This window comes from Phoca vitulina, unplaced genomic scaffold (genome assembly GCF_004348235.1).
Source record: "Phoca vitulina isolate PV1807 unplaced genomic scaffold, GSC_HSeal_1.0 scaffold5, whole genome shotgun sequence".
NCBI classification, from domain to species: domain Eukaryota; kingdom Metazoa; phylum Chordata; class Mammalia; order Carnivora; family Phocidae; genus Phoca; species Phoca vitulina.
The window spans coordinates 60,485,956-60,513,093 of NW_022589708.1; the positions used below are offsets into that span (position 1 = coordinate 60,485,956).

General features: G+C 34.9%; 1 protein-coding gene across 1 annotated transcript in view; it reads right to left on the reverse strand.

Annotated features, from left to right (window-relative positions):
• INTS6 (integrator complex subunit 6) overlaps positions 1-27,138 on the reverse strand; it is an 89,819-nt gene that overhangs the window by 2,734 nt on the left and 59,947 nt on the right. The window contains exons 6-16 of the mRNA XM_032403087.1: positions 22,105-22,230; positions 20,301-20,455; positions 15,931-16,083; positions 15,675-15,807; positions 14,648-14,742; positions 12,047-12,157; positions 10,814-11,029; positions 7,834-7,960; positions 6,665-6,807; positions 6,234-6,465; positions 188-559 (exon numbers count right to left, since the gene is read on the reverse strand). Of these exons, the coding sequence (XP_032258978.1) occupies positions 188-559; positions 6,234-6,465; positions 6,665-6,807; positions 7,834-7,960; positions 10,814-11,029; positions 12,047-12,157; positions 14,648-14,742; positions 15,675-15,807; positions 15,931-16,083; positions 20,301-20,455; positions 22,105-22,230 (1,863 nt within the window). The remainder of the gene's footprint in view (positions 1-187; positions 560-6,233; positions 6,466-6,664; positions 6,808-7,833; positions 7,961-10,813; positions 11,030-12,046; positions 12,158-14,647; positions 14,743-15,674; positions 15,808-15,930; positions 16,084-20,300; positions 20,456-22,104; positions 22,231-27,138) is intronic.

A 27,138-nucleotide genomic window follows, 5' to 3' on the forward strand; every position in this document is an offset into this window, starting at 1 on the left:
ATACTTTGGATGTAGTAGATATTTAGTGTTTGTAGGTTGAATAAAGAACCAAATCTTATATAGCTGTATATATAAGGAATATATAATAGATCAGATGATCTAGAATCAGATCTATGTTTTTAGTTAATTTGACTTCTTTGAGCACACACAGAAGTCAAATACGAGGTGTGCCTCTAATTATACTTACTTCTTCCTGGCTTTCGGATCTCTTTCATTATTTGTGCTTTTAGTTCAGTGTTGACCTCTTCATGGCTTCTGCAATGCATCAATTTCTTTCCTTTGTTGAGTGAAGATGCTGGTATATTCTCTTCAGGACACTGTTCTTTATCTCTTGGTTCCTCATGATTTTCTAAAAATCCACCAACAGTGAGGTCATTAGTTCCTAAATGGTCATGACCAAGAGCCTCTGTATGATTGGTTGGTCGTTCCAGTAAATTGGCTGGGGAAGAAGGTGAAAATTCAGCATCCATAGCATTTGGTGTAATATCTGATGAAAGTTGGTCTGCAACGTGATTTTCAACCACATCATCTATTGTCGAATCATTAGTGGCTTCTGAAACTAAAAACAAAGATAAGAAAAAAAAATGACGTGAGCCAGTTTCAAAGAACACAGTAAAAAAAAAAAAAAGCTACAAATAATATTACAGCAAATCACAACTAATCTCCTTGACAGATGCAAATTAACAAATAATATGATATGATCTTAAGCTCTGCCAAAGAGATGGTGGATTTCAATGTGAAACATTTATAGTATTTACAAAATCTGTACAACTTTTGCCCTTGAGAAAAAAATAAAAGATACTTGCAAGCAACTTTTAGTTCTCTGCTTTATTTTATGGCGATTTTACTGAACAAGTAGATTTCTAATACTTTAAGGAAACATATAGAGAGCCTTAGCTCATTCCAACCAACCTCTGCCTTATACACGTACTATCATTTAGAGGCAAAAGTAAACACAGGAAGTCCAAACTGCTCAATACTCTGCAGGGAACACACCGTCAAACTGGTCACTTGATAGCACACTCTTTTCTTATAACCACCCAGCCAGTCTTTGTTACTTGAGCAACACAGAACAGCCTGGTGCCCACAGCAGCTCATCAGATTACTAGACTTAAAAAAAAAAGCTTGCAAACTCTGGCCCCCCACAGAAAGCAGCTAAATTAGAAGTTCCCAGACTGCTCACCAAACCTCCAGGACACCAGCTAAAGTCATCTCTACTTCCCTCATTTACTGTCCAAAAGGTAAACACATTCCCACAAAAATCCCTTAGACTTCTGACTCCCTCCCTAAATCCCCTTCCATGATTTGCAAATTTTCCTGAATATTCTCTACAACAACTCCTGCTTTAACTGAAACCCAGCTCTCTGGCCAAGAAACTGCTCCTCTTTTCAGACTTGAAGTGAAATTACTTTCTCTCAAACACTCTCCACAGACTTAAAATAAGGATGTGGAGTCACTGACTCCTTCACCTTCTAGTGCCACTTTAAGATACTTTCTCCATGCACTCCTGTAACACTCTTGCTCTTCCGAGGCTCAACTATGCCACTCTGCTCATTCTCTCTCTCCTTATCACTAGCTTTATTGATCTCTAAGGTACACCTCTGTGGTCACACCTGGTTCACAGATTTCCTTATACCCCCATGTCCCTTGGGCATTGTCCTAGTCATTACTACTCAAATACAAGCAGTATTAGCACCACCATCAGAGAGTTTGCTAGAAATGATGATCTTGAGCCCTCCTCCAAACAATGAATTAGAATCTGCAGTTTAACTAGATCCTCTGGTGATTCAATTACACACTAAAGTTTGAGAAGTACTGTAGTATGTGCCACTTCAATGTCTATGCAGATCACCTGCCAAATACATGGCCTCTCAATTCTTTAATTTCTCATCTTGTTTGCCTCGCAAATCAAACACAAACCCATGGATAGAGGAGTATAAGCCTTATCTTTGCAGGACTCCCGCTGTTTTTCTTAACTCAGCCAGACTCTTATTCCAGCAACTCCTCCATTTTCTCCCTCCTATTCATCAGATCCTACCTTCTAGATGCCTCTTTTTTATCTATCCAACTTACATCCCATAATGTATTACTTTTTAACAGTGTCCTAAATTCTCTTTATATTGTCCTCCCATGATACCTGCCAGGCAAAACTCCAAATGTGACGACTCTCTATCTGCTTGCTCTAGACACCTGCATTTGGAATGATGAGCACTACTGGAGAAATATGATCCAGCTCTGCAGAGTTATCACCATCACCAGCCAAGTATTCCTGGATCTTAGCACTACCTAGCAATCTTATTACAACCTTCTCTCCCTCTCCCACTAAAGACCATTCTAACCTTCTCCACTCTCTTAACATCTCTGACTTTCCCAAATCTCTCCTTCCCTCTCGGTAGTGTATGTCGCCTACTTCACAGGGGAAAGAAAAGCAGAGCCGTGAAACAGGAACTTCTCTACTTCCCACTGTTAAACTTGTGCCCACATCCATTCTGCTTCAGTGGAAACCGCACTCTTTCATCTGGGCTCTGGACCATTCCCTTCTGCCTTCCCAGTGATTTTGTGCTGATTATGCTTTCTCTCGTCTTCATTTTCAACCTCTATCTATTGGTTCCATCACACCAGCATTTAAACATGCTCAACTCTGTCATCTTAAAGACAAAGCAAAGTCACCATCTTTAACCCCATGACTTCTTCCAGCTATCATTCTCTTTTCCCATCTCCCCAAGGCAGCTAAACTTCTTTGTTTTTTACAATTATATATACATACACAAAAATTTTATTTTATTTATCTTATTATGTTATGTTAGTCACCATACATTACATCATTAGTTTTTGATGCAGTGTTCCATGATTCACTATTTGCGTATGACACCCAGTGCTCATTACAACTCGTGCCCTCCTTAATATCCATCACCAGGCTAACCCATCCCCCCACCCCCTCCCCTCTGAAACCCTCAGATTGTTTCCCGGAATCCATAGTCTCTCATGGTTCATCTCCCTCGCTGATTCCCCCCACCTTCAGTTTTACCCTTCCTTCCCCTAATGTCCTCCGTGCTATTCCTTATGTTTCACATATAAGTGAAACCATACGATAACTGTCTTTCTCTGCTTGACTTATTTCACTTAGCATAATCCCCTCCAGTTCCATCCATGTCAATGCAAATGATGGGTATTCATCCTTTCTGATGGCTGAGTAATATTCCATTATATATACGGACCACATCTTCTTTATCCATTCATCTGTTGAAGGGCATCTCGGCTCCTTCCACAGTTTGGCTATTGCGGACATTGCTGCTATAAACATTGGGGTGCATATGGCCCTTCTTTTTACTACATCTGTATCTTTGGGGTAAATACCCAGTAGTGCAATTGCTGGGTCATAGGGTAACTCTATTTTTAACTTTTTGAGGAACCTCCATACTGTTTTCCAAAGTGGCTGTACCAACTTGCATTCCCACCAACAATGTAAGAGGGTTCCCCTTTCTCCACATCCTCTCCCACATTTGTTGTTTCCTGCCTTGTTAATTTTTGCCATTCTAACTGGTGTAAGGTGGTATCTCAATGTGGTTTTGATTTGAATTTCCCTAATAGTTAATGATGTTGAACATTTTTTCATGTGTCTGTTAGCTATTTGTATGTCTTTGGAGAAGTGTCTGTTCATGTCTTCTGCCCATTTTTTGACTGGGTTATTTGTGTTCTGGGTGTTGAGTTTGAGGAGTTCTTTATAGATCTTGGATACCAGCCCTTTATCTGTAATGTCATTTGCAAATATCTTCTCCCATTCTGTGGGTTGCCTCTTAGTTTTGTTGACTGTTTCCTTTGCCGTGCAGAAGCTTTTTATCTTGAAGTCCCAAAAGCTCATTTTCGCTTTTGTTTCCCTTGCCTTTGGAGACATGTCATGTCCTGTCTCACATTGAGGTCTTTCATCCATTTAGAGTTTATCTTTGTGTATGGTGTAAGAGAATGGTTGAGTTTCATTCTTCTGTATATAGCTGTCCAATTTTCCCCACAGCTGAACTTCTTAAACTGGTTATTTACATTCATTGTCTCCATTTTCTCATCTTTCACTCCTCAACCCACTTCTTTATAGTGTTCTGTCCCCTTTACTCCACCAGAATTGGCTCTTGCTAAGGTAGCCAAAGACCAATAGAACTTTCCAATCCTCTTGACCGATCTGTTTAAGTATCTGAGACTACCAACCACTCAATTCTCTTCCCCTTTAGCTCTCATGACACCAAATTCTTCTCATCTCCTATTTCTTGGATTCTTCTTTCTCAAGTCTCCTTTTTTGAACCTTGTTTCTCTCCTTAACTTTGGCTGTGGGGAAAATTGGACAGCTATATACAGAAGAATGAAACTTTCAAAGTTCTGTTCTAGGCTGCTGCTTCTCATTGTTTCCCTTGGTGTGATTTAATTCACTCCAATGGAGGTTAAGACTGCCTCCTGCATCTCCCTCTTTTTCCCCCGTCTCTTCTTCGGCGGTCTAAACTAAAATACCCATCTTCTACCCCAGGATCTCCACGTGGCTATTTAATGGGCGCTTCTAAACTCACTCATCCTCTCTTCTTCCACTCCACCCTGTCACCCTTGTCTACCCAGCATCTCTCAACTCCTCTCTTGCCCTGGCTCCAATATCCAGTCCGTCATCACCATGTCTTTACTGGTATTTCCAAGTATTTCTCAAATACACGTTCTCCAAACTCCACTGCCAGGTCATTAGCTCTTCCCTGGGTTTCCTAACTAGTTTCTGTGCATCCATAATAATTACTTAACAACATCAAATATCCTATCAATGTCCACAATGTCTTATACATTTTCTATTTGTAGGGAAAGTTCGATTTTATTTGTTTCAGGGTCCAAATCAGGCCCTGTACAATGTAATTGGTTTATATGTCTTTTAACTACCTTTTTAACCTATAAAATCCTTCTATAACCTCTCTTTTTTTCTATGCATTTTTTTCTGGAAACATATAGACCCCATTTTCTTTGTCCTACAGTTCCCCACAATCCAGATTATGCCAATTGTATCCCTGTTTTGTCATTTAATATGTTTCTCTATCCTTTGTATTTCCTATAAATTGGTAGTTAGATCTAGAGGCTTGATCAGATTAAGGTTCAATTTCTTTCTTTCTTTCTTTTTTTTTTGGCAAGACACTATATAATTCTATCAGGAAGTATAGAATATTTGGTTTCTCTCCAGTTAAGATGTTATAGACTACAAATAATCACTACCTATAATTAATGCAATCATTAATTCACTAAGGGTTCCCCTAAATCCATTCTTGTTCTTCCCTAACAATATTCCACACAATACAGTTGGCCTGGTCTTTATAAAATGCTAATCAGATCAGGTCACTCGCTCTTCAAAACCTTTCAAAGATTCTCATTGTCCTTAAAGTCTAGAATCTTTACAATGGCCTCCAGGGCCCTCCATGATCTGGCCTCAGCCTATCTTTCATTTCTTACCTTATCTCATTCCCAACACCTTTGCTATACTAGGCTTCTTTCAGTTCCCTTAATCCCTTCTCTTTAGTGTATATGTTCGCACATATTCTTCTTTACCACCACTGTAGCATATAGTAGCATGCAGCAAACTGCTTAGCACTACTACTAAATGCACAGCTTTAGTGAAACAACTCCCATTCACCCTTCAAATGTTGGCTTAAACATAACTTCCTCAGTAAAGGGTCTTGACCCCACAAACTAAATAAGTTAAATCCTCTTACCCATGCTTCCAAAACATACTTGACTTCCCCTTTATAACATTCATCACACTTCTAATGAAACATTCAATGACTATCTTTCCTTACTCATTATAAATGAAGGCAGAGATCACTATTGTCTCATTCACTGCTATACTTCAATGCCTAGCACTGTTTACAATAGCATACGTATTTAACAATTAGTTGTTGAATTAACCTGAAATTGAAAAACATCATTCTGTGGATACTGATAATGCCCCTCTAATAACTTATTTTGAAAAACTTAAGACTTGTAAATGATATTTAGATCATGCTAGCTATAATAAAGCATAATAAATATATGAAATGTCCAACAAATGTTCATTAAAAAGACATATAAAATGATTACATGCTAATTAGCAGAAACAAGTATCTTCTCTAAACACTCTTGGGCTTTATCAATCAGTATTTTCTATAATCTATTAAAAAATCTCTTCCCCCACAAAGAAACAAAAAGCAGCAAATAATGTTTTTTTTTTTTTAAACTCTTACTTTTATGAAGAGGAAGGGGTTTAATAAGATCTGGCTGTGCTTGAGTCATAGGTACAGGTGGTCCTTTTCCTCCAATATGATTGTTCACAACTGGATTCTGTTGTCTGCCTCTTAGTAGTGGAGACATACAGCGACGTCTTTTAGGGATCCCTTGCATATTTGGTTCTCCAGGTCGTTTATGTTTATTTTGAGGTCCAGCCACAAATTCATCTGCTTCATCTATCATCATACCCTATAACAAAAAAGAATATAATTTCCCTGGATTTACATACAGTCTTTAAACGGCACAACTAATTCCAATCCCCATTAGAGCAACTATTTTATAAGTATGTTGACATTTATTAGTCTACCAAGAAAAGTAGCTTACTTTAGTTAAATTAAGAACTGTTAAATCCACAAATGAATTATACAATGGAACATTTCAAGTTTACCTTTTTATCTAGCTTAAAAGGGTTGCCAAACGTATGCAACCTTCGAGGCTGATCAGGATCAAGTTCTCTTAGTGGAGAAGGTACTTGCTTGAGGTATTCCTGGTAATTCCCCATTTGTGCTATAGGAACACTGTGCACTTGATCTTTTCAAATAGAAGAGAGTAACAACAAAAGTTAGCCTCACTAAAACAACACTGTTTAATTATCAAGTAATGTCTTCTTACATATGAACGCTACCTGGTGTTATTCTAGGAAGTCTTCCCTTATGATATGTGCTAAATTAGTGTGTTGTCACTATAAATATTGTGACAAAAATGAAGTCTTTTTGAGATTTTTAAAATAAAATTTAAGGGTGCCTGGGTGGCTCAGATGGTTAAGCGTCTGCCTTCGGCTAAGGTCATGATCCCAGGGTCCTAGGATCGAGTCCCACATCGGGCTCCCTGCTCCTTGGGAGCCTGCTTCTCCCTCTGCCTCTCTCTCTCTGTCTCTCATGAATAAATAAATAAAAAATCTTTAAAAAAAAAAAAAAAAGTAAAAATTTGAAAGAATTGATTTTATCTTCTAAACAAAGCAAAAATATTGCAGTTTATTTGAGTGTGCAAAATAAGCAATATGTGTTAACATTACCATGAAAAGGAATGTCTCTTCTACTCTATTCCAATTAAGCAGAATTTAATTATAGCAAAATTTACAGAAAAGATATATCACACAGATAATCCTCTTTATATAAAGCTATGGTTGGAATGCTTACATCAGAGATGGCCAAGAGTTAAATTCTCATCTGACTTGATATGTAGTATATGCCACGGATACAGCTGAAGGAACAGGACATGTACTGACCAACCAAGTTAAAACACCAGATACCAGGTTATCACAAGAAAATGATTTTGTGTGTGTGTGAATGCATGACCAAAGCCTTTAAAAAAGAAACTAAGCTGCTAACAAAGATTGTCACCTCTGGGGAATAGAATTTGGGACAACAGTGATGATAGAAAAAAAGTGTCGAGAATGGGGGATGACTCACTTCTTACTTCATTTGTTTGAATTTACAAAGAAAATATAATACTACTATAGTAATTCTTTAAATGCTACATTATCATACCATGCTTTTTTAATATAAAGAAAGAAATTCACCAAAGAAATACCATTATTTAAAACCATGATCTAACCTTCATCCTGTCCTTTAAGAAATCTGCGGGTGCTCTTCAAAAGATTAGATCTCATTCGTGTTAAGTGATCCAAAAGATTCCGCCTTGGTATGTCATACGCATTTCTAAATGTCTGTGGCTTCAAATCCTGTTGAAAAACATTCAAAGACAAAATTTATTTTTATTTTTTTAAATTTTTTTTTATTTAAACATTTTTTTTTTTAATTAATTTATTTGACAGAAAGAGACACAGCAAGCGGGGTAACGCAAGCAGGGGGAGTGGGAGAGGGAGAAGCAGGCTTCCCGCTGAGCAGGGAGCCCGATGCGGGGCTCGATCCCAGGACCCTGGGACCATGACCTGAGCCAAAGGCAGACACTCAACTGACTGAGCCACCCAGGCACCCCCAAAATTTATTTTTAAATATAGAATTAAAAGAGACTAAAATCTCTAGCCTGAAGTACAGGTTTGGAAATAAGATATACAAGTCTCATTAGCTTTAAAAATAGAATAAAGAATTATGATGCAGTCTTAATGTACTGTTTTGGGAACCCGAAGATTAAAATTGAGTTCAACCAAATAAATTCACATCTTTCAAGATGTTATTATATATTCTGGCCAAGGGAAGTAAGTATCTTATAAAACGAATTTCCAAATTTTAAAGACTCTGAAGGTTTAAAGAAGAAACATAGCTTTGATGTATAATTCACATACAATAAATTAACCCATTTAAGGTATACAGTTTGATGGAGTGTCAGTAAATTTACAGTTGTGAAACCATCACCACAATCCAGTTTAAAAACACTTCGATCATCCCAGAAAAGTTCTTTGTGCCCATTTGTAGTCAATCCATTTTCCTATCCCCAGGCATCCACTGATCTGCTTCCTGTCGCCCTACATTCCATTTTATAAATGGAATTTTGCTATATCAAATCTTTTCTATCTGACTTTTTTCACTAAGGATGATGTTTTGAGATTCATCCATGTTTTTAATGTATCAGCAGTCTGTTCTTTTTTTACTGCAGAGTAGTATTCCTTCTATGGATATAGCCTATTTTTATCCATTTTCCAGTTGATGAACAATAGTTTTCAGCTTTTGGCGATTATGAATAATGCTGCTATGAACATTTGCATACAAATCCATTATATGGACATATATCTTCATTTCTCTCATGTAGATAATAAATACATGGTTATATAGTAAGTAGAGCCATTCTAGTGGGTGGGAAGTGGGATCACATTATAGTTTTAATTTGCATTTCCCTAACGGCCATTAAGGTACAGCATCTTTTTACATGTGTTCGAATTTGTGTATCTTATTTGGTGAAGTATCTGTTCAAAGATTTTGCCCATTTTTTATTAGATGTTTATTTTTTTTATCACTGAGCTGTAGTTCTTTATAAATTTTGATACAAATGCTTTGTTCTATATACACTCTTCTCCCAGGCTGTAGCTTGCCTGTTCATTTTACAAAGTTTCTTTTGTAGACAAAAATTTAAATTTTAATGAACTTTAATTTATCAAGTTTTGTGTGTGTGCTTTTTGTGTTATATTTGAAAAATCTCTGATGACCCCTGACCCAATGTCATAAAGACTTTCTCCTGTTTTCTTCTAGTAGTTTATAGTTTTAGGTTTTACATTTAAGACCATGAGTGCTTCAAGTAATGTGAGATAATGGTCAAGTTTATTACTTTGAATATGGGTGTCCAACTGTTCCATCACTATTTCTAAAGACATGTCTTCTTACCCACTGAATTATTTTGGCACCTCTGTTAAAAATTAGTCAATCAGAGAAGACATATATCATGATCTCACTGATATGAGGAATTCTTAATCTCAGGAAACAAACTGAGGGTTGCTGGAGTGGTGGGGGGTGGGAGGGATGGGGTGGCTGGGTAATGGACACTGGGGAGGGTATGTGCTATGGTGAGCGCTGTGAATTGTGTAAGACTGATGAATCACAGACCTGTACCTCTGAAACTAATAATACATTGTATGTTAAAAAAAAAAAAAAAAGAAGATAGTAGGAAGGGAAAAATGAGGGGGGGGAATCGGAGGGGGAGACGAACCATGAGAGACTATGGACTCTGAGAAACAGAGGGTTCTAGAGGCAAGGGGGTAGGGGATGGGTTAGTGAAGGGTATTAAAGAGGGCACATACTGAATGGAGCACTGGGTGTTATAAGCAAACAATGAATCATGGAACACTACATCAAAAACTAATGATGTAATGTATGGTGATTAACATAACATAATAAAAAAAATTGACTGCATGTGTGAGGGCCTACTTCTATACTCTCTTCTGTTCTACTGATCTATATGCTTACCCATACGCCAACAACACAACATGCTGATGATCACTACAACTTTACAGTAACTTTCAAAATTAGATAGTACAAGTATTCTAACTTTATTATTTTGTAAAATTGTTTTATCTATTCTAGGACATTGAAATTTCCATATAAATTTTAGATCACCTTGTCTCTACAAAAAAGGCTACTAGGATGAAGATCTTTTTAATAATGAATATTCATAAAGCATTTTAGGATCATGCTATGTACCCAAGGTCATCAGTATAAATACCAAACTGCAGTGAACTCTAAGACTAGCTATGTAACTTCAGGCAATCTTTAAGCTTCTGTTTTCTTTCTTGCCTTTTTTTTTTTTTTAAAGTAATCTCTACACCCAAAATGGGGCTCAAACTCATGACCCCAAGATCCAGAGTCACATGCTCTACCAACTGAGTGAGCCAGGCACCCCATCTGTTTTCTCATCTATAAAATGAATGGGTTGGTTTACTCATCAGTCCACGTATTCATCCATTCAGCATGCACAATGTTTGTTTTAATTCTAAAATTCAATGATTCAAGAATCATTATTCTTCAGAGGCATTCAAGTACTTCTGAAGTTTGGGCAAACTAAGTAACAGTTAATGGAAAATCTGATTTATTTAACAATACAATAGAATATAACTAGAACAGTACTAAATTCACATAACTATTACCTTATTGAGCAAAGCAACTTGGAACCCAGTGTATTCTTTCATATTAAGGTCTAGCAGTCTGTGAGGAACATCCTCTGAAATTCCCTGGAGCAAGTGTTGAAAATCTTTCCTATAAGCCATTGATAAACCATGTGATCGGCTTCGGACTTTAATTCCAGTTTCCTGTACTACTTTTTTGCCTACAGATCCGATGACTCGATCAGATTCTATTTTAGCCTAAAGTAAAAATAAATAAGATTTAGTCTTGACATAATCTAAATTAGTAAATTAAATACTAATAGTTTTGGTCTTCTATAAATTAAGTATGTGTGCAATTATAAACTCAAGTAGCATATAGGTTATGTCAAGTTCTTGGTAAACTGAAGATAGTTTAAATAAAAATGTCTTACAGTTTTAAATCATTACAATTATAACCTTTTGGAGCAGGGCAAACAAAAACAATTTCAATTTATTTTTATGTACTAATACCCACTACACTTAAACCATGAAATATAAATGCATCCTAAATAAAAATATGGATTTCCAATTCAGAGGTCATATAAAATTAGAAAAAAAAAAATCTCATCAGTATTTATCTAAAGACACTATTATTACCACATAACTAAATGTTCATAGGTATAACAAATAATGATGTATTTTTTCACTGGAAAACAAGTAGCAATATTTTGACTCTATCCAACCTACATCTCAATGAGCAGTTAAAGTACAGATGGCAGAAGTACTGGAAAAATAATGTATTTTATATGGTATTAATATCTTGGCAGTCTAACTGTATACTGCTTGACCACCAGAGTATCTATTAATGTGATTTATGCTCAAAATGACAAAATTCAGTGTTTTTTACAAATATTTCAAAAGAAACTCCCATTTTTGAAAGAGAAAAACTACAGGTTTTAAAACATAAAGCAAAAGAAACTGATTTTTGTCTAAGAAAAACAACTTTCTAACATAAATTTCTCAAAAGAAAACATGAATGTTCACAGGTAGAAAGTCTAGGACCACAATAATGAAGCCATTTCCATAAACTAGGAATTATTATTTCAAATTAACATTCCGAAACACAGCATACCATGTACTTGAGACTGAATTATGCTAATATATATGTGGCTTTAAAACGTAATGTATTAAAATACAATGTAATTCCATTAGGACCATCAGAACTAACATCTGGCCTGTTAAGCATCTTAGCCAAAACCATTCAAAATACTTAATGGCTCTATTTCTTAACATTACCTGTTGACTCAATTTTTTGAGGTATGAAATGACACTGTAACTAAGTCCATATTCCATACTGTCTGCTATTAGGTTAGGTGCTCCCATCATTCTAACAGCTTTCTTCAAAGGCTATAGGAAAAGAGAAAACATCACTCAATCCTAAGCTTGTCAAAAATGTAAGACTACATGTATTGTCAGTTTTGAAGATTTCTTCAAAAAAATTTCTCCTTTTTTTCAATAAGAGAGTAACATAATCATATTTGTATTTCAGTAAAATGTTTGCCAGTGGTACGAAAGGTAGCTTGAAATACTTAAAAAGGATTAGAGGCTATACTTTAACAGTACCTGGGACAAGAAAGGGTAAAGTCCTAGACTCAGTACCACTGGAGATACTAAGTTTGGAAGAAATGGGCAGGAGACATATCACAGAGGTAGATTTGATAGAAATTAAGAAGTGAAAAGGAGGCAAGAAAAATGGAAGATTTCTACCTTGGGTAACTGTGTGGGTTATGGCTCAACCATTCACTAGCTTGTGGACCAGGTTATATAGCCTCTCTAGGTCTAAAGTTTCTCATTTGAAAAGGACAATAGTATCTGCTTCAAAGGGTTGTCATGGGATTAAATGAATTAATACATGTAAAGCACATATAAAAGCACTGAGTACACAGTAGGCATTCAGTAAGTGTTAATCATTACTACTGTTATTATTAGCTGAACTGAAAAAATAGAAACAAGCTCTGAAGGAAAAACCAGTCTAATATTTACTGTGGATGTGGTATAGTGAAATAATTTTCAACTGTAAGGAGATTCCACCATTTGTGCAATGAAAGATGTCACTAGCAGGATAGTCTAGTATGTGTGAGTGGGATGCAGTCAGAAAAGGATGACAGACATTCACTGACATCAGAAAGTGTATAAGCACTGGTGTCAAACTGGAATCAAATCTCAGCTCTGATATTTAAAATCCATATAGCTTTGCCTAAATCCTGCAGGTTGCTATGAAACGTAAATGAGTCAACATGTTTAACAGTACATATTCAGTGTTTCTTCCTTTTCACTCTTACATGGCAGGCACTATGTGCTAGACACACAACTTATCTCTTACAACTAAAAAATATGATTTTCAAAGCTCAATAAATTAATGCTCTTAGTAGAGACCATTTAGAAAGATTAGATACAGTCAAATGCTATAATATTCCTGCATTAAAAGTAAAAGTAATGTTTAAAAATGCTTTTAACATTGGTCTCCTTAAGAAATTACTTTTCATACAATAAATAATGTATTTAATAATATTGGTCTTATCTACTATGATACACGAGGTTTTAAGTGCAGGTGACCTCTGAACAACATGAGGGTTAGAAGTGCCTACCCCACACAATCGAAAATCCACGTGTAACTTTTGTCTCCCCAAAACTTAACTACTAGCCTGCTACTGACTGGAAGCCTAATAACATAATCAATTTTTGTATGTAATATGTATTATATATATACTATATTCTCACAATAACACCTAGGTTTTTCTTAATTTTTTTTTTAACATTTCTAGGCTATATGGCTCATCTGCAAGTTTTTCAAATTGCCACAAATCTCAAAAAAATCCTCCTTTGTATTTATGTGAAAAAATCCACATAATAAGTGGACCCATGCACTTCAAACCTGTGTTGTTCAAGGGTCAACTGTAATCACAAACTCATGGTTCTAAAAATATATGATTCTCTGAGAATATATACTTATCTACCTAAAAACATGTTTCTGGAGACCTAGGGAATAATGCAACAAAAACCATTCTGTACCCTTAAAGAAAAATAGTTATAAAAGTGCAATTTAAGACAAACCATAAGAGACTCTTAATCTCAGGAAACAAACTAAGGGTTGCTGGAGTGGAGGGGGGTGGGAGAGATGGGGTGGCTGGGTGATGGACACTGGGGAGGGTATGTGCTATGGGGAGCGCTGTGAACTGTGTAAGACTGATGAATCACAGACCTGTACCCCTGAAACAAATAATACATTGTATGTTAATAAAAAAAAAAACCCTGCAATTTAACAAGGGAGTACAACAACTGGAGCTATTCTAAAAGCCAGGCTGCCTGGGATTAAATTCCAGTCTCCCACACCTTAGCTATGTAGCCTTGGACAAATTATTTAATCAGTTAGTGCCTTAGTTTCCTCATCTGTGAAATAGGAATGATGATTTCTATCTCATAGGGTTACTATATAAATTAAATGAGGTTAATAGAACATTATATCAAAAACTAATGACTACTATATGTTGGCTAACTGAATTTAAATTAAAAAAGAAAAGAAAAAAGAAGAGAAGAAAAATAAATTAAATGAGGCTAATACATGTAAAATGCTTAGCATAATATCAGGCCTAATGTATACATCATATATACATCATCATGATCATTATCATTGTTATCATCATTACTATACAAATCACTGAAACCTTTCTTTCCCATTACGTCTATACTGGTCATTTGAACACTCAATTTTCATGACATTTGTATATTCTGTACATTCTGTAATAGCAACAAATAGAAGTTTTAATACCTACAGTAAACTATAAGCATAAAGTAAAATTTTAGAACAAGTTCTATTTTTAACAATAACATTCTTACCCCAAGATAGTAGGGAGGCATTGTCTTCAAATAACTTTCAAACGACTGTCTCCATTTCAATGTTGGTTTTGCTTTATGTACTTTAAACAAGTCATCTATAAATGTATAATGTGAACAAACTATCATCATCCATTGTTTCCACACATGAAAATCAAGTCAAATACATTTCATTTTTAAAGTCAGCTTTCTTATTTGTAAGAAAGTAACATCAGACATTAAAAAACAAAATTAAAAGGGGCAGAATTTTTGGTTCTGCCCAAATTTTGAGTAGTAATACCATTTTAAACATAAAAAGATGCCAATCATGTATTTCATGTAATAATATTTCATGTAACAATAAAGGCAGAATCAGAAAATACACTAGAAAATCTATACACTATCTAGACTTAGACATAAAACAGATTTGAGGACAGAAGCAAAGTATGCACAATGTTTTCTATAAAATATACCTAATACTTTGACTATAACTTTTAAATCTGATGTGGTTCCCTGGAGGGAAAGATGTCTTCTCCAATAGTTAAAATTATAACTCAAAATTATAGCCAGAGGGTCCCCAGAAACTAACTTTAGGCTTTTATTATATTGTTTTGGAATAAATTCATTCATTTAGAAAAATATTTGCCAAATGAAAATTAAAGTACAGGTAAATGCTTAGAAAATATACTCAGATTTATAAATATATGCTTCTACAAAATGTCTAGTTTACCAAATACAAAGCCTATATTACCAATTCTAACCATGTAAGAAATCTAACTTGTAGAAAACTTAGAATATTTAAAATTTAAAACACTGTATCTTCAGTAGTTTATACAATCAAAGGTGTTTTGACAATGACTTTTAATTTACCACAGACATACACAGGTTGCTACAAAACCACCTAAGATAGGCTCAATATTTCAGAGTATTAAAAACAGTTCCATTAATTTCCACAAGACATGAGAACTTACAAAGAGATGTTCCCAAACTTTGTTTTTAGGAAAATTTGTACGTATGCTGAGCCACAGAGAATGCAACAAGAATGACTTACCTAAAAGGGGAAGGAGGACTGGGTAATTGTAAGGCATCACAAATAAGTTGACACAGTTCAGTGCTGTACTGGCTTTCAAGTAACCAAAGGGATGACCAAGTTCACTATATTTTGCACTATTGCTCACATATACCTGTTAAAAGGGAGTGGTTAAGACTTCATATTTAATGACCTTTACAAAATGTTTTATAAATCACTGATTTAACTTTTTTAAAAGAATATCCAACTTTTAAGTCACTATAGTTTTTCAGCTCACCTGCCAACATGTTTGAGGAGATTTCCTTTCCAGGATAAACTGAGTCAGTGGTGAAGGTTCCAACTCATATTTGTCAAATGGCAATTTGTCAATAACCATCGGTTCACAGTCTGTACAGGAAAACTTCACTACAGGATGAGACGTACGAGGTGGCTAGAGGGGAAAGTCTTATTATTACTACTTACACAAAATACCAGAAACAAACTCATTTTCAGTATCCCTCACTTCACTATCAAAATTTACTCAGTTCCTCAATTTTGCTAGTAGAGTTTAATTTACTACTGAAAGTGCTATTAAAGCTGAAAGAAAATACTTAAAAATGTAATGCTTAAATTTTACATTCACAAGAAAAAGACAAAACATTTTAAAATGTATACAGAATAAAAATATTTTTAGGTCTTAAAATCAAATTTATCAGAAAAGTGCAAAATTTTGGAATTAAGTACTCATTAATTGTTACATCTAAGAAATAACAAAAGTATAGAAACCTTTCTAAGTTCTCAATTATAGCAATTTAATTTCTTGTATGGAGCAATACCTTCCAAACTGATTAGACACATTGTTCAGTAAAAGTTTTTGAATATATATTAGGACATATATACATTTACTTATAAATTATTTGTAAATTAATTTATAGGTATATAATAAAATATATACAAAAATACTAAAAATAGGACAAAAAGGGGTGCCTGGGTGGCTCAGTCATTAAGCATCTGTCTTCGGCTCAGGTCATGATCCCACGGTCCTGGGATCGAGCCCCTCATCAGGCTCCCTGCTCGGCAGAAAGCCTGCTTCTCCCTCCCCCACTCCCCCTGCTTGTGTTCCTGCTCTCGCTATCTCTCTGTCAAATAAATAAATAAAATCTTAAAAAAAAAAAAATAGAAAAAGATAAACATAAATAGAAGTTCTGTTTTCCTTTGGTTATCTCTGTGGTATATACATACTACCTTGGACAAATGATCTAAAGATAGAAAAAACACAATACTTTAAGGGGGAAAAAAAGGCATGTTATTCTATTCCCTGCTCCCCCCCAATAATCTCCTTCCAAAAAATCTCACTGATTGAAGGTTGATGAAAGAAATATGAGCTATGAGGAAATAATTTGAAATTTTACTGCTATAAAAGATTCTTATTACTCCATTACTACCTATACCCTGGTGGCTCCCAAATCCAGTGTCAGGACCAAATCTCCCTCACTTCTCTTATGTTCCAGCTGTCTACTAAACAGAACCAGAACCTTCTATAAGTCCCTCAAACACATTATTATGCAATTCATTATTTCTTCCCCAACTACAAAACCTGTTTTAAAAACCTAGGTGTTGGGGCGCCTGGGTGGCTCAGTCTGCTAAGCATCTGCCTTTGGCTCAGGTCATGATCCCAGAGTCCTGGGATGGAGCCCTGCATTGCGGGGGGGGGGGGGGGGGGGGCGGTCCCTGCTCAGCGGGGAGTCTGCTTCTCCCTCTGCCCCTCACCCCACTCGTGCTCTCTCTCTCATACTCTCTCTCAAATAAATAAATTCTTTAAAACAAACAAACAAACAAAAACAACCTAGGTGTTATCCTTAGTATCTCCTCCTTACCCTCATTATTTAACTGTCACAAAGACCTAGATAAAATCTCACAAATTCTTAAGCCACTAGGCAGAACACATAAACTTGGCAGGTGCTTAGTATTTACTTACTGCCTTCTGTCAATAATAAATTCTCATCTCTCTAAAAAGTTCTATCTTCTATTTCTTAGTACTCTAATTGATGCCTTCATCATTTCTCAGACTAGACTAGTACAACTGCTTATTTTTAATTAACCTCTCTAATTAGCTCCCTCCAATCAATCCCATAGCCATGAGATATAAATATGATCATGTAATTTCCCTCTCTAAAATTATTTGGTAAAAGTAGCAACCAATCACCTAAAAATAGGACCCAGACTCTTTTCTTTAAATATCATATACAAAGATCCTTGATGATCTGGTCCCTATCTGCCTTTCAACTAACACACCATGATACACCCTGTGCTCCAGCCATGCCAAACCACTTGCAGTTACCCAAGTAGATCAGCTTCTTTTCATGCCCCTGGTTTCGTGTTATCCCTGGCTGCTCTATTGTTTTCTCCCTTGCATATTACAAAGTTTTGAAGTCTGAACTGGCAAGTAAGACATCTAAGAGATTTCCTTCCTGACACCCTTTCTTGCCCTGTACCCCAAATACATACCAGGCAGTTAGGCACCACCTCCTCTGGGCTCTGCTCCATGCAGCTAGTACAGTTACCACACTGTTTTATATTATGCTCACAAGTCTGACCCTCCTATGGAATGGTAAGATTCCAGAAGTAAGCACTATGTTTTATCATCTTGTGCTCCTGAATCTCACATGTACCTGACACATATCTTATTGAATCAGTCCATGAAACTCACTTATATTTTTGAATGAAAATATTGAGATCCAAGAGGAAAAACACGTGCTAGTGGGGGAGGATGTCTTCTAGAACTTGGCAAAGAAAATTTTGCATTTATCACTTCATTTAATCCCCCAAACAATCCCATGAGATAGCTGTTATCTCCATTTAACTGATGGGAAATTGAGGTTTGGAGAAGATAACTGACCAAAACATAGCTAATAACTGGTGGAGCCATGATTGAAATTCAGAACCAGTGTCTAACAAATCACATTTAATTTCAGTATCACTACATTGTATTTGAATACCATTATTATTAAAAATTCATTTCCCCTCTAATATCCTTTAATTAATTTTGCCAGTTTTCCAATATTGTCTCTTCCTTTATGATTCTCTCTTCCATCATCTTAATTCATTCTCTTAAAATCTCTTAAATGAATCCTAGCAATAGCCCTCTAGATAACCTGCTTACCATCCAACTCATCTCCTAATTTTACTGCAGATGAAAACCACTAGATTAAATTTCCTAAAGCAGCACTCTGTTAAAAACATCTTCACTTATTCTGTGAACCCCATCACAGTGAGAAAAGATCAAATTCCTTAACCTTGCATTTAAAGTCATGAGCAATTGTCCCACACACATATTATGATCCACCTATACTCAGCTGTTTCTCATTCCTCTAAATACACCTTGTTCTTTCTTACTTCCATACTTTTTTCTCATACTGTTTCCTCCCACAACTGAAATCCTACCCACACTTCAAAATCTAACAATTTGCAATAGACCCCTAGAGCAATATTAACAGATAATGCTTGTGACACTGGTTTTGGATTTCTTTCTATTAGGACTCAACAAGTACTATACATACTACTATAGGTGTTAAATACAACAGAATGAATAACCAACAAGACAGTATTTCGTACAAATATGATATCTATTCTATGAAAGTCTCTACTTTCTCAGAAGAGAAAGTAAAACGACTAAAGAAATTAAGCACTTCTCTACAAAGGCCGGATTTTAAAACTATGATGATTCAATCAGAAAAAAAGAAAAGGAATAAAAAAGATACTTCTTATAAGGCCTTAATTTCATGTACTACTTCACTAAATCCCTAAATAGAGGAAATATTGCTTTATAGACCTTGTATAGAGCAAAAGTAAATATTGCCCTGAAAAGTCGATATAGGTTTAAAGTTTAAAGGTTTCAACTCGTGCACTGCAGGTGGGAATGCAAACTGGTGCAGCCACTGTGGAAAACAGTATGGAGGTTCCTCAAAAAGTTAAAAATAGAACTCCTCTACCATCCAGTAATTGCGTGGGTATTTACCCAAAGAACACAAAAACACTAATTCTAAGGGATACACGTACCCCTATGTTTATAGCAGGGAGCCTGATGGCGGGGCTCAATCTCAGCACCCTGGAATCATGACCTAAGCCGAAGGCAGACGCTTAACGACTGAGCCACGCAGGCGTCCCAACCTCACTATTTCTAAAAATAATTCATATAAACAAGACCAGAAAGTCATTTCTACTTAAAACTTCCAGAATGAAAACACTGGACATAACATAAAACCATGAAAGTCAACATGAATTTCTAAGACTACATCCTAAAAGATTACAAACAATTGGAATTATTTTCTAAACTTTCATTTAAATTCTAAATTGCGTCCTAGAGACAAATCCTTATGTTACATTAATATTTAGAGACCGAAGAGAAACTCTTGTTACATTATGATTCTGCACCCAGATGCCAATAATAAAAACATAAGCACAGTATTAGATTCTAAAGGAAACTGACACCTTTTTTCTATTACTTCATAATGAACAATACTAAATCACATAATAACTTACCATAGCTCTTTGAACATCTGTCTAATTCCTGTAAATTAGCCACACCTTTGATAGCAGTACTTAAAACTACTATGAAAAGCAGTTAAATGGTTACTATTACAAGGTCACAGTCATTTTGGTACTTACTAGTGTTGGAGAATTCTGATCTGGCCAAAAAGATTCTGGAACAGGCCAATGACCTATAGGAACCCCAGTTTTAGGATTTGGTCTGACATATATGAGTTTGTGACAGCTATGCCAAGGCTGTGATCCAAAAGGTCTTGATATATCTGGCTGCCCATCTGTAGCAAAGAAATTAAGACAAAGAAAGTTAAGTATCATTAAGGAAAAAAACCATAAAAAGTTAAATTATATCCATTGTTACTTAATCTAATAAAAATGTCCGAATACTTGTTCAATTCTGAATTTTCCAATTTCTTTTGAATGGTTCTACTATCATGACTACTTAACATTTAGATTAAAATTCACGAACTAGTAAAGTCTGTAAATTCCAACTATGAATTCAACAGTTGAAAGGAAGTCCCACAGTATCCTTTGCTTGCCCATTCAGAAAAGGTAAAACCTACTTTATGGTAGATACTTGTTTAATGAATGATGTGTTTTCCCTATCAGATGATAAGGGCAAACACCCAATCTCTTCATCATCATACTTGGCTTAGTAAATACTAGGTAAGTATTGCTAAATGAAGATTTCTTTAAAATCATTTTTAACTAAAGCCTAATTAACTAAAATAATTTTAATATGCAAATCCAGATTCGAGGCATCTACCTTCAACCTAAAATAATTCTAGCAAAATAGCAACTGTCTTCAACAGTTCAGTAAACATTTACTTGATACCTAACTCTAAGCCAAATATTAAAATAATTTAAGAATAAATATACATTCCGTGTCTAAGATTCAATTAAAGAAAAAGCTTATTTTTTTAAAACAGACACAGTGACACAATTTATGTAACTTTACCATTTTCTGCTCCTTCCCTATTATCCCCCTCTGAGAGTACCCAGTTTTTTTTATCCTTATGACCTTTCTCTTTTCTCAATTACCCACTCTAGTGGATCACCTCAGCCAACTGTCATTAATGACTTTGTAATTATTGTTATAAGCTATGTCATACTATGCAGAGGATCTCAAATGTAAGCTGTCCAGTGGTTCTAGGGCAACCCCTTATACTCTCTAGCTAATATAAATAGTTCAGGATCACAGAATATTAAAATAAAGTCAGGTGGGACTTAACTATGAGTTAACAGAATCCAACTTAATGGCAAAGGCTGGTTCCTCATTTTTGTAACCACACAAACCATTTATTTGTTTCTGACCAGTTTGATACTTAGAAAAAATGTAGCTAAGGGATTAAACACCTAGGATTGAACACTCTTGTGAATTAAGGGACACATGATAGGCATATATGCTGGAGAGAGGCAAAGTGGCCTTACTAAAAAGGAAATATGAGGCTGCTGATCTGTAAATGCCTAATAAGGTTTTTGGCTCCTATAAAATTTCAGGCTATGACAATCAATATAAAAAAGTGATGCTAGTGAACCACTATCAGTTTATCTCCACTTTCCTGTTTAATCTTCCCTCTTTATCAATAGCCATTTTGTCATCTTAATAATTTGGCCTTGTCAATCTTAAAGCCAAATCATAGTAATTTTTCAGTTCTAGTTCAATGTTAAAGTTTAGAATGTCTATAAGAAAAGTACAATGGGCGCCTGGGTGGCTCAGTTGGTTAAGCGACTGCCTTCAGCTCAGGTCATGGTCCTGGAGTCCCAGGATCGAGTCCCACATCGGGCTCCCTGCTCAGCAGGGAGTCTGCTTCTCCCTCTGACCCTCCTCCCTCTCATGCTCTCTGTCTCTCATTCTCTCTCTCTCAAATAAATAAATAAAATCTTTAAAAAAAAAAAAAAAAAAAAAAGAAAAGTATAATAATACCTTCTACAGGTGAAGGATCTGGTCCTGCTTTTTCAAAGTTTATTACCACCCCACTTTGCACTTTCTGCACCAAGGACTCCAGACACTGATTAAGCATTCTTGGAGAACATACAGAGTATGAGCGGCCTGAGACAGAAAGAATAAAGTTAGTTGCAGAAATTTCTACCTTTAGCAAGACAGAACCATAGTTGGGTTTCTGACACTATTAACAAAAGTTCAATGGCAAAGTTTGGCCTTATTTCATTATCTTATGGAAAAATAAACAAAAATAGTTATTTTCAATCAACCAACAATTCCATTTTATGACAGTATGTACATTTTTTCTTCTAAATGTAGATATACAGAAAACAGAAATTTGGTCTGAACAATGAAAAAAACTCACATTACATATATATTTATATATGTATATTATATATGTATATTATGCAAAATATAACTTAAAATATATATATAAAATTATCTCCAACTATTACCCAATATAGTTTATCTTTAATACACATACATAACATCTAATAACTAACCTTCAAAATCTTACTCCTGCTTAACAAAAGTATTATCACTAAGAGTAATGCTAAAGCACATGGCAGATACTCAATTAATTGGCCTACTGGAAATTACTGCATATTTGACATATTTGCACTTTAACACAGATGGTAGCATGTGCCTTTCCTGAATTTCCTTTGGCTTGCATACCTGGGAATTAACCTATCTTAAATGAATTATCCTTTTGTATATTTTAACCTATAGGATTTTTAGTACAGAGCATTAAAATGCTAGTGGTTAAAAAAACATACTAGTGAAAAGATCTCTTTAACAGGGATTTTCCATAAATGTATCTAGACCTGCGCTGTCCCATACTGTAATCACTGGCCACATATGGCTATTGAGAACTTGAAATATGGCTAATCCAAATTGAGATGTGTAACTATAAAATATATAACTGATTTTCTAACGTTAATACAAAAAAATGTAAACTATTTCAATAATTTTTATATATCAGTTTCATGTTGAAATATTTTGTACTTAATGACTTAAACAAAAGATATTGAAGTTAATTTCACCTTTTTAATGTGATTACTATGATATTTATAATTACATATGTAACTTGTATCATATTTCTATCATGGGCACTGGTCCAAACCAATGCTGAGAACCTTCACAACTAAAACAGTCTGCTCAAACATCTTACAATGTTACTTGCAATAAGCTCGATATGGAAAATTCCTACACTTTTTTTCCAATTCCACCAGTTATTTCCAAACACAGCTATATCATTATATTTGACATATCAAATTACTCATATCAGTTTATACCTGACATGTGATTTGTTAAAGGCTACTCAGAAAAGAAACCATTAGGCAGTGGTGTGATTCAAATCATCAGCGTCAGCTATACTTAGAAAAACAAGTATCAAATAACAAACAACTTACCTGTATACAATAATAGTAGTCATAATCATAAAAATACCTACCAATTACTAAGTGTCTACGTGCCTGGCACTATTCTAATTACTTTATCATATTAGTTTATTTAATTTATTTAATCCTAGCAACAAGTATGGGTTACTTTCTCCATGTTATAAATGAGAAACCTAAAGCATGGAGAGGTTAATCTATCCAAGTTAATACAATAGTACACCCAAGACTCAAACCTTTACTGGGTATTAGAAACTTTAATCTGGGTATACTTTGTTCCCTGGAAATCATGATGTTAATTTGAAATCAGAATGTTAATCTGCTGTTAATTTAAAACAGAATGCCTATATGGAATCCCACTTATTTGAAAGAATTGGTAAATTATTTTTTTCTGAGTCAAAACATATACATAAAGCAATACATATAAAGATTGATCATCTCGATACACAAAGTTTAGAAGATTATATAAAGGTTGAATTATCTTATTTCTTTAAATTTAAGCATATTCCTAAGAAGTCATTAAAAAACAAAAATTTAAAAGTGTAAAATTGTAGCAATTCTTTCTGCTCCTCTAACCTGTGTCATCATCAATTAATTAAGAAAATATGAGCGGGACGCCTGGGTGGCTCAGTTGGTTAAGCGACTGCCTTCGGCTCAGGTCATGATCCTGGAGTCCCGGGATCGAGTCCCGCATCAGGCTCCCTGCTCGGCAGGGAGTCTGCTTCTCCCTCTGACCCTCCTCCCTCTCATGCTCTCTGTCTCTCATTCTCTCTCTCTCAAATAAATAAATAAATAAATCTTTAAAAAAAAAAAAAAAGAAAGAAAATATGAGCATAGGAGTTATAATCTTAGTATAAAAAAGAATTACAAAGATGCTTTATGAAAATTAAAGAAAAAATAAACTTGAGCCACTTGGCAAATAATAAAAATTAATTCTTTTGAAAATTAAAGAGGAAATAGCAAATTTTGCCATTTTTACAAAGTGAGCCTATATCCTATGTAATATTTCTTTTATCCTCTAGATCAAAACTCGTTCCTTATAATGTCTGACTCTTTGTATTGAAGCACAGTTTCTACAATCACTGCTTGCAAGCACACACCTTCAAGTCAAGAAGCTGGCTCACTTACTGTTATGTAGAGTCCACAAAAAAAATCAAACTAAATATAGTGAGTCTAAAGGCAGAAGTGGAAAAAAAAAAAATTCCCACAGAAGTCTACTACACCAACATTTTAGTAAAACGGCGAAGAGGCAAAAAGAACATTTCTAATAAGTTGGGCAACAATCCTTATAGAGGCTAAGAAAGTTAAATTTATTTACTCTAGATGTCTTACAATTCTTATAAAATGCTTTCTATCTTCAAGACTTCCACCATCATATCCATTAGGCATTTTTTGCTTTGCTATCCCTGCACCTCCTCCAAACGTGCTTCTCCCCAGTGTCCCCATCTCAGTCCATGTCACAGCTATTCACCTTCAGTTATTCAGGCCAAGTGAGTCATCTAAAAATCATCATTGATTCATTCTGCTCTCACTGCCCTCATCCTTAGTTCTCCCTTGATCAGACCACCTCTCACCACCCCCAAATCCAACACTTAAAACCAAAGTGCTATCATCGCTTACTAGCCTTTTGGCCTCTATTCTTGCTACTTTACAGTATATTCTCATCTAGCACCTGAAGTGATCTTTCAGAAAAAGAAATCAGATGTCACCTCCTATAAAAAGCCCTCCAATGGCTTCTCATCACACTTGGAAAATAAAAAATATTTACTATAGCCTAAAAGGCTATTCAGTATTTGACCTTTGCCTACCACTCTAAACCCACCTATTACCCTCTACTCCTCCCTTATGTAAGCTCCAGCCATATCAGCATTCCTGTCGCTCACAAAAATATAGAGTGTGTTCCTTCCCTTATTATTTTCTTTGCGTAGATCTTTGTATGGTTTACTCCATTATTCAGATCTCTGCTTGTATGTTAAGTAGACTTACTGTGGTGATCATTTCACAGTATATACAAATGTCAAATCATTATGCTATACACCTGCAAGTAATATGCTTTAGGTCAGTTCCACCACAATAAAGACTCAGTAAACACGATGTAACAACAATTTTAGAGGGATTAATATTTTTAAGACACAACTAAGTATGATTAATCCCTAGTAAAACAAGTGGCTTTAACTTCAAGATTAGAGATGTGTAATTTATAAAAGAATAAATGTTTTATTTATTTAAACAAATATAATAATCTCCAAAGATAAGGAATATATTAAATTGAATCAAACTAGTATAAGCATATCTTTTAGGTTTATGGTTTAAAAAAAAAAAAGTCACCTCCTGAAAGACCTTCCAAGAACATTCATTCTCTGCCTCAGGTTACTCTCTACACCCTTACCCTACTTCTTCACAGTAAGTAGCACTCTCTAAAATACTATTATTTATTCATTTTATGATTTTATCTGTCACAAAGTCCAAAAAGTAACCTTTGTTTATTGTTCCTGCTACATTCCCAGCATCAAAAACAGTTACATAGAGTGGATACTCATTAATTACCTGATGATGAAAGAAAAATGCTTACAATTACAATTATACAACTTTTTTAGAGTATATATAGAAAACATATTAATGATTTTGGCAACACAGGCACATTTTTTTCCAACTTTTCCTTAGTGAACATGAATTCTTCTATAATGGGAAAAATAAATGTACACACACTACTCTTATCATTAAGTTAAAAAATGCACATGAATTGTTAGTAGTGATTACATATTTGGATAGTGCAATACCAATGGATCTTAGCTTTTCTGTTTTTCTAGTGTTTTATCCTCAAAACTTTCTTTAGTAAACATTCTTTTAAAATAATAAAAAAGAACACATATTATTCAGATCTATGAAAAGGTGAGTGGCATTTGAACAGCTTCTCATTATTCCTATAGCAAGAGCAAGAAAAGAGGCAAATAAGCCACTACATCAGGAGAGATTCAGGATGTGTACTGAGGGAGCTTCCTAATTTCTTGACCAAAGTTTCTGGGTCATTGAAAGATATTACCAAGGGTGACTTCAGAATCTTCTCCTCTGGAGATGTTCCTTTCCAAGAATAAACAAAATAGCTTTAGTACATTACTGCCTAAAGGCAAGGATATTAACCACTACATGACGTCTCAGGTTCACTGCAACCCTCTCTGATTATACCACTCACTTCATTTCACACTCTGAATATTCTTGATCCTAGAAGACAAAAGTTATAGTACATATAGTCCCATAACTTTATCAATTCTGAGTTCAAAGTAATGTATAATAAAATTCTGAGTTCAAACTAATTAGTGTATAATAAAAAATTTCCAAGGCAAGAGCGTAAATAAATTACAACTTCAAGGCCTTCAATCTGTTAATTAAAAACCCTAGAGCTAAAAAAAAAAAAAATCAGAATTTAAGCAAGTGGGCCAGTCCAAGGCTGAAAACTAAAATTTTCTGAATACAAATGTCAATCTACCCACAGAAACAATGAGGACTGTCATTGAAAAATATCATCCATGCACAAGGAATTGTTAACAGTGAATTTTCAAATTTAGATAGATGGCTTTTCCCCTTAAAAATGTATGTATATACCTTTTTTAATAAATTA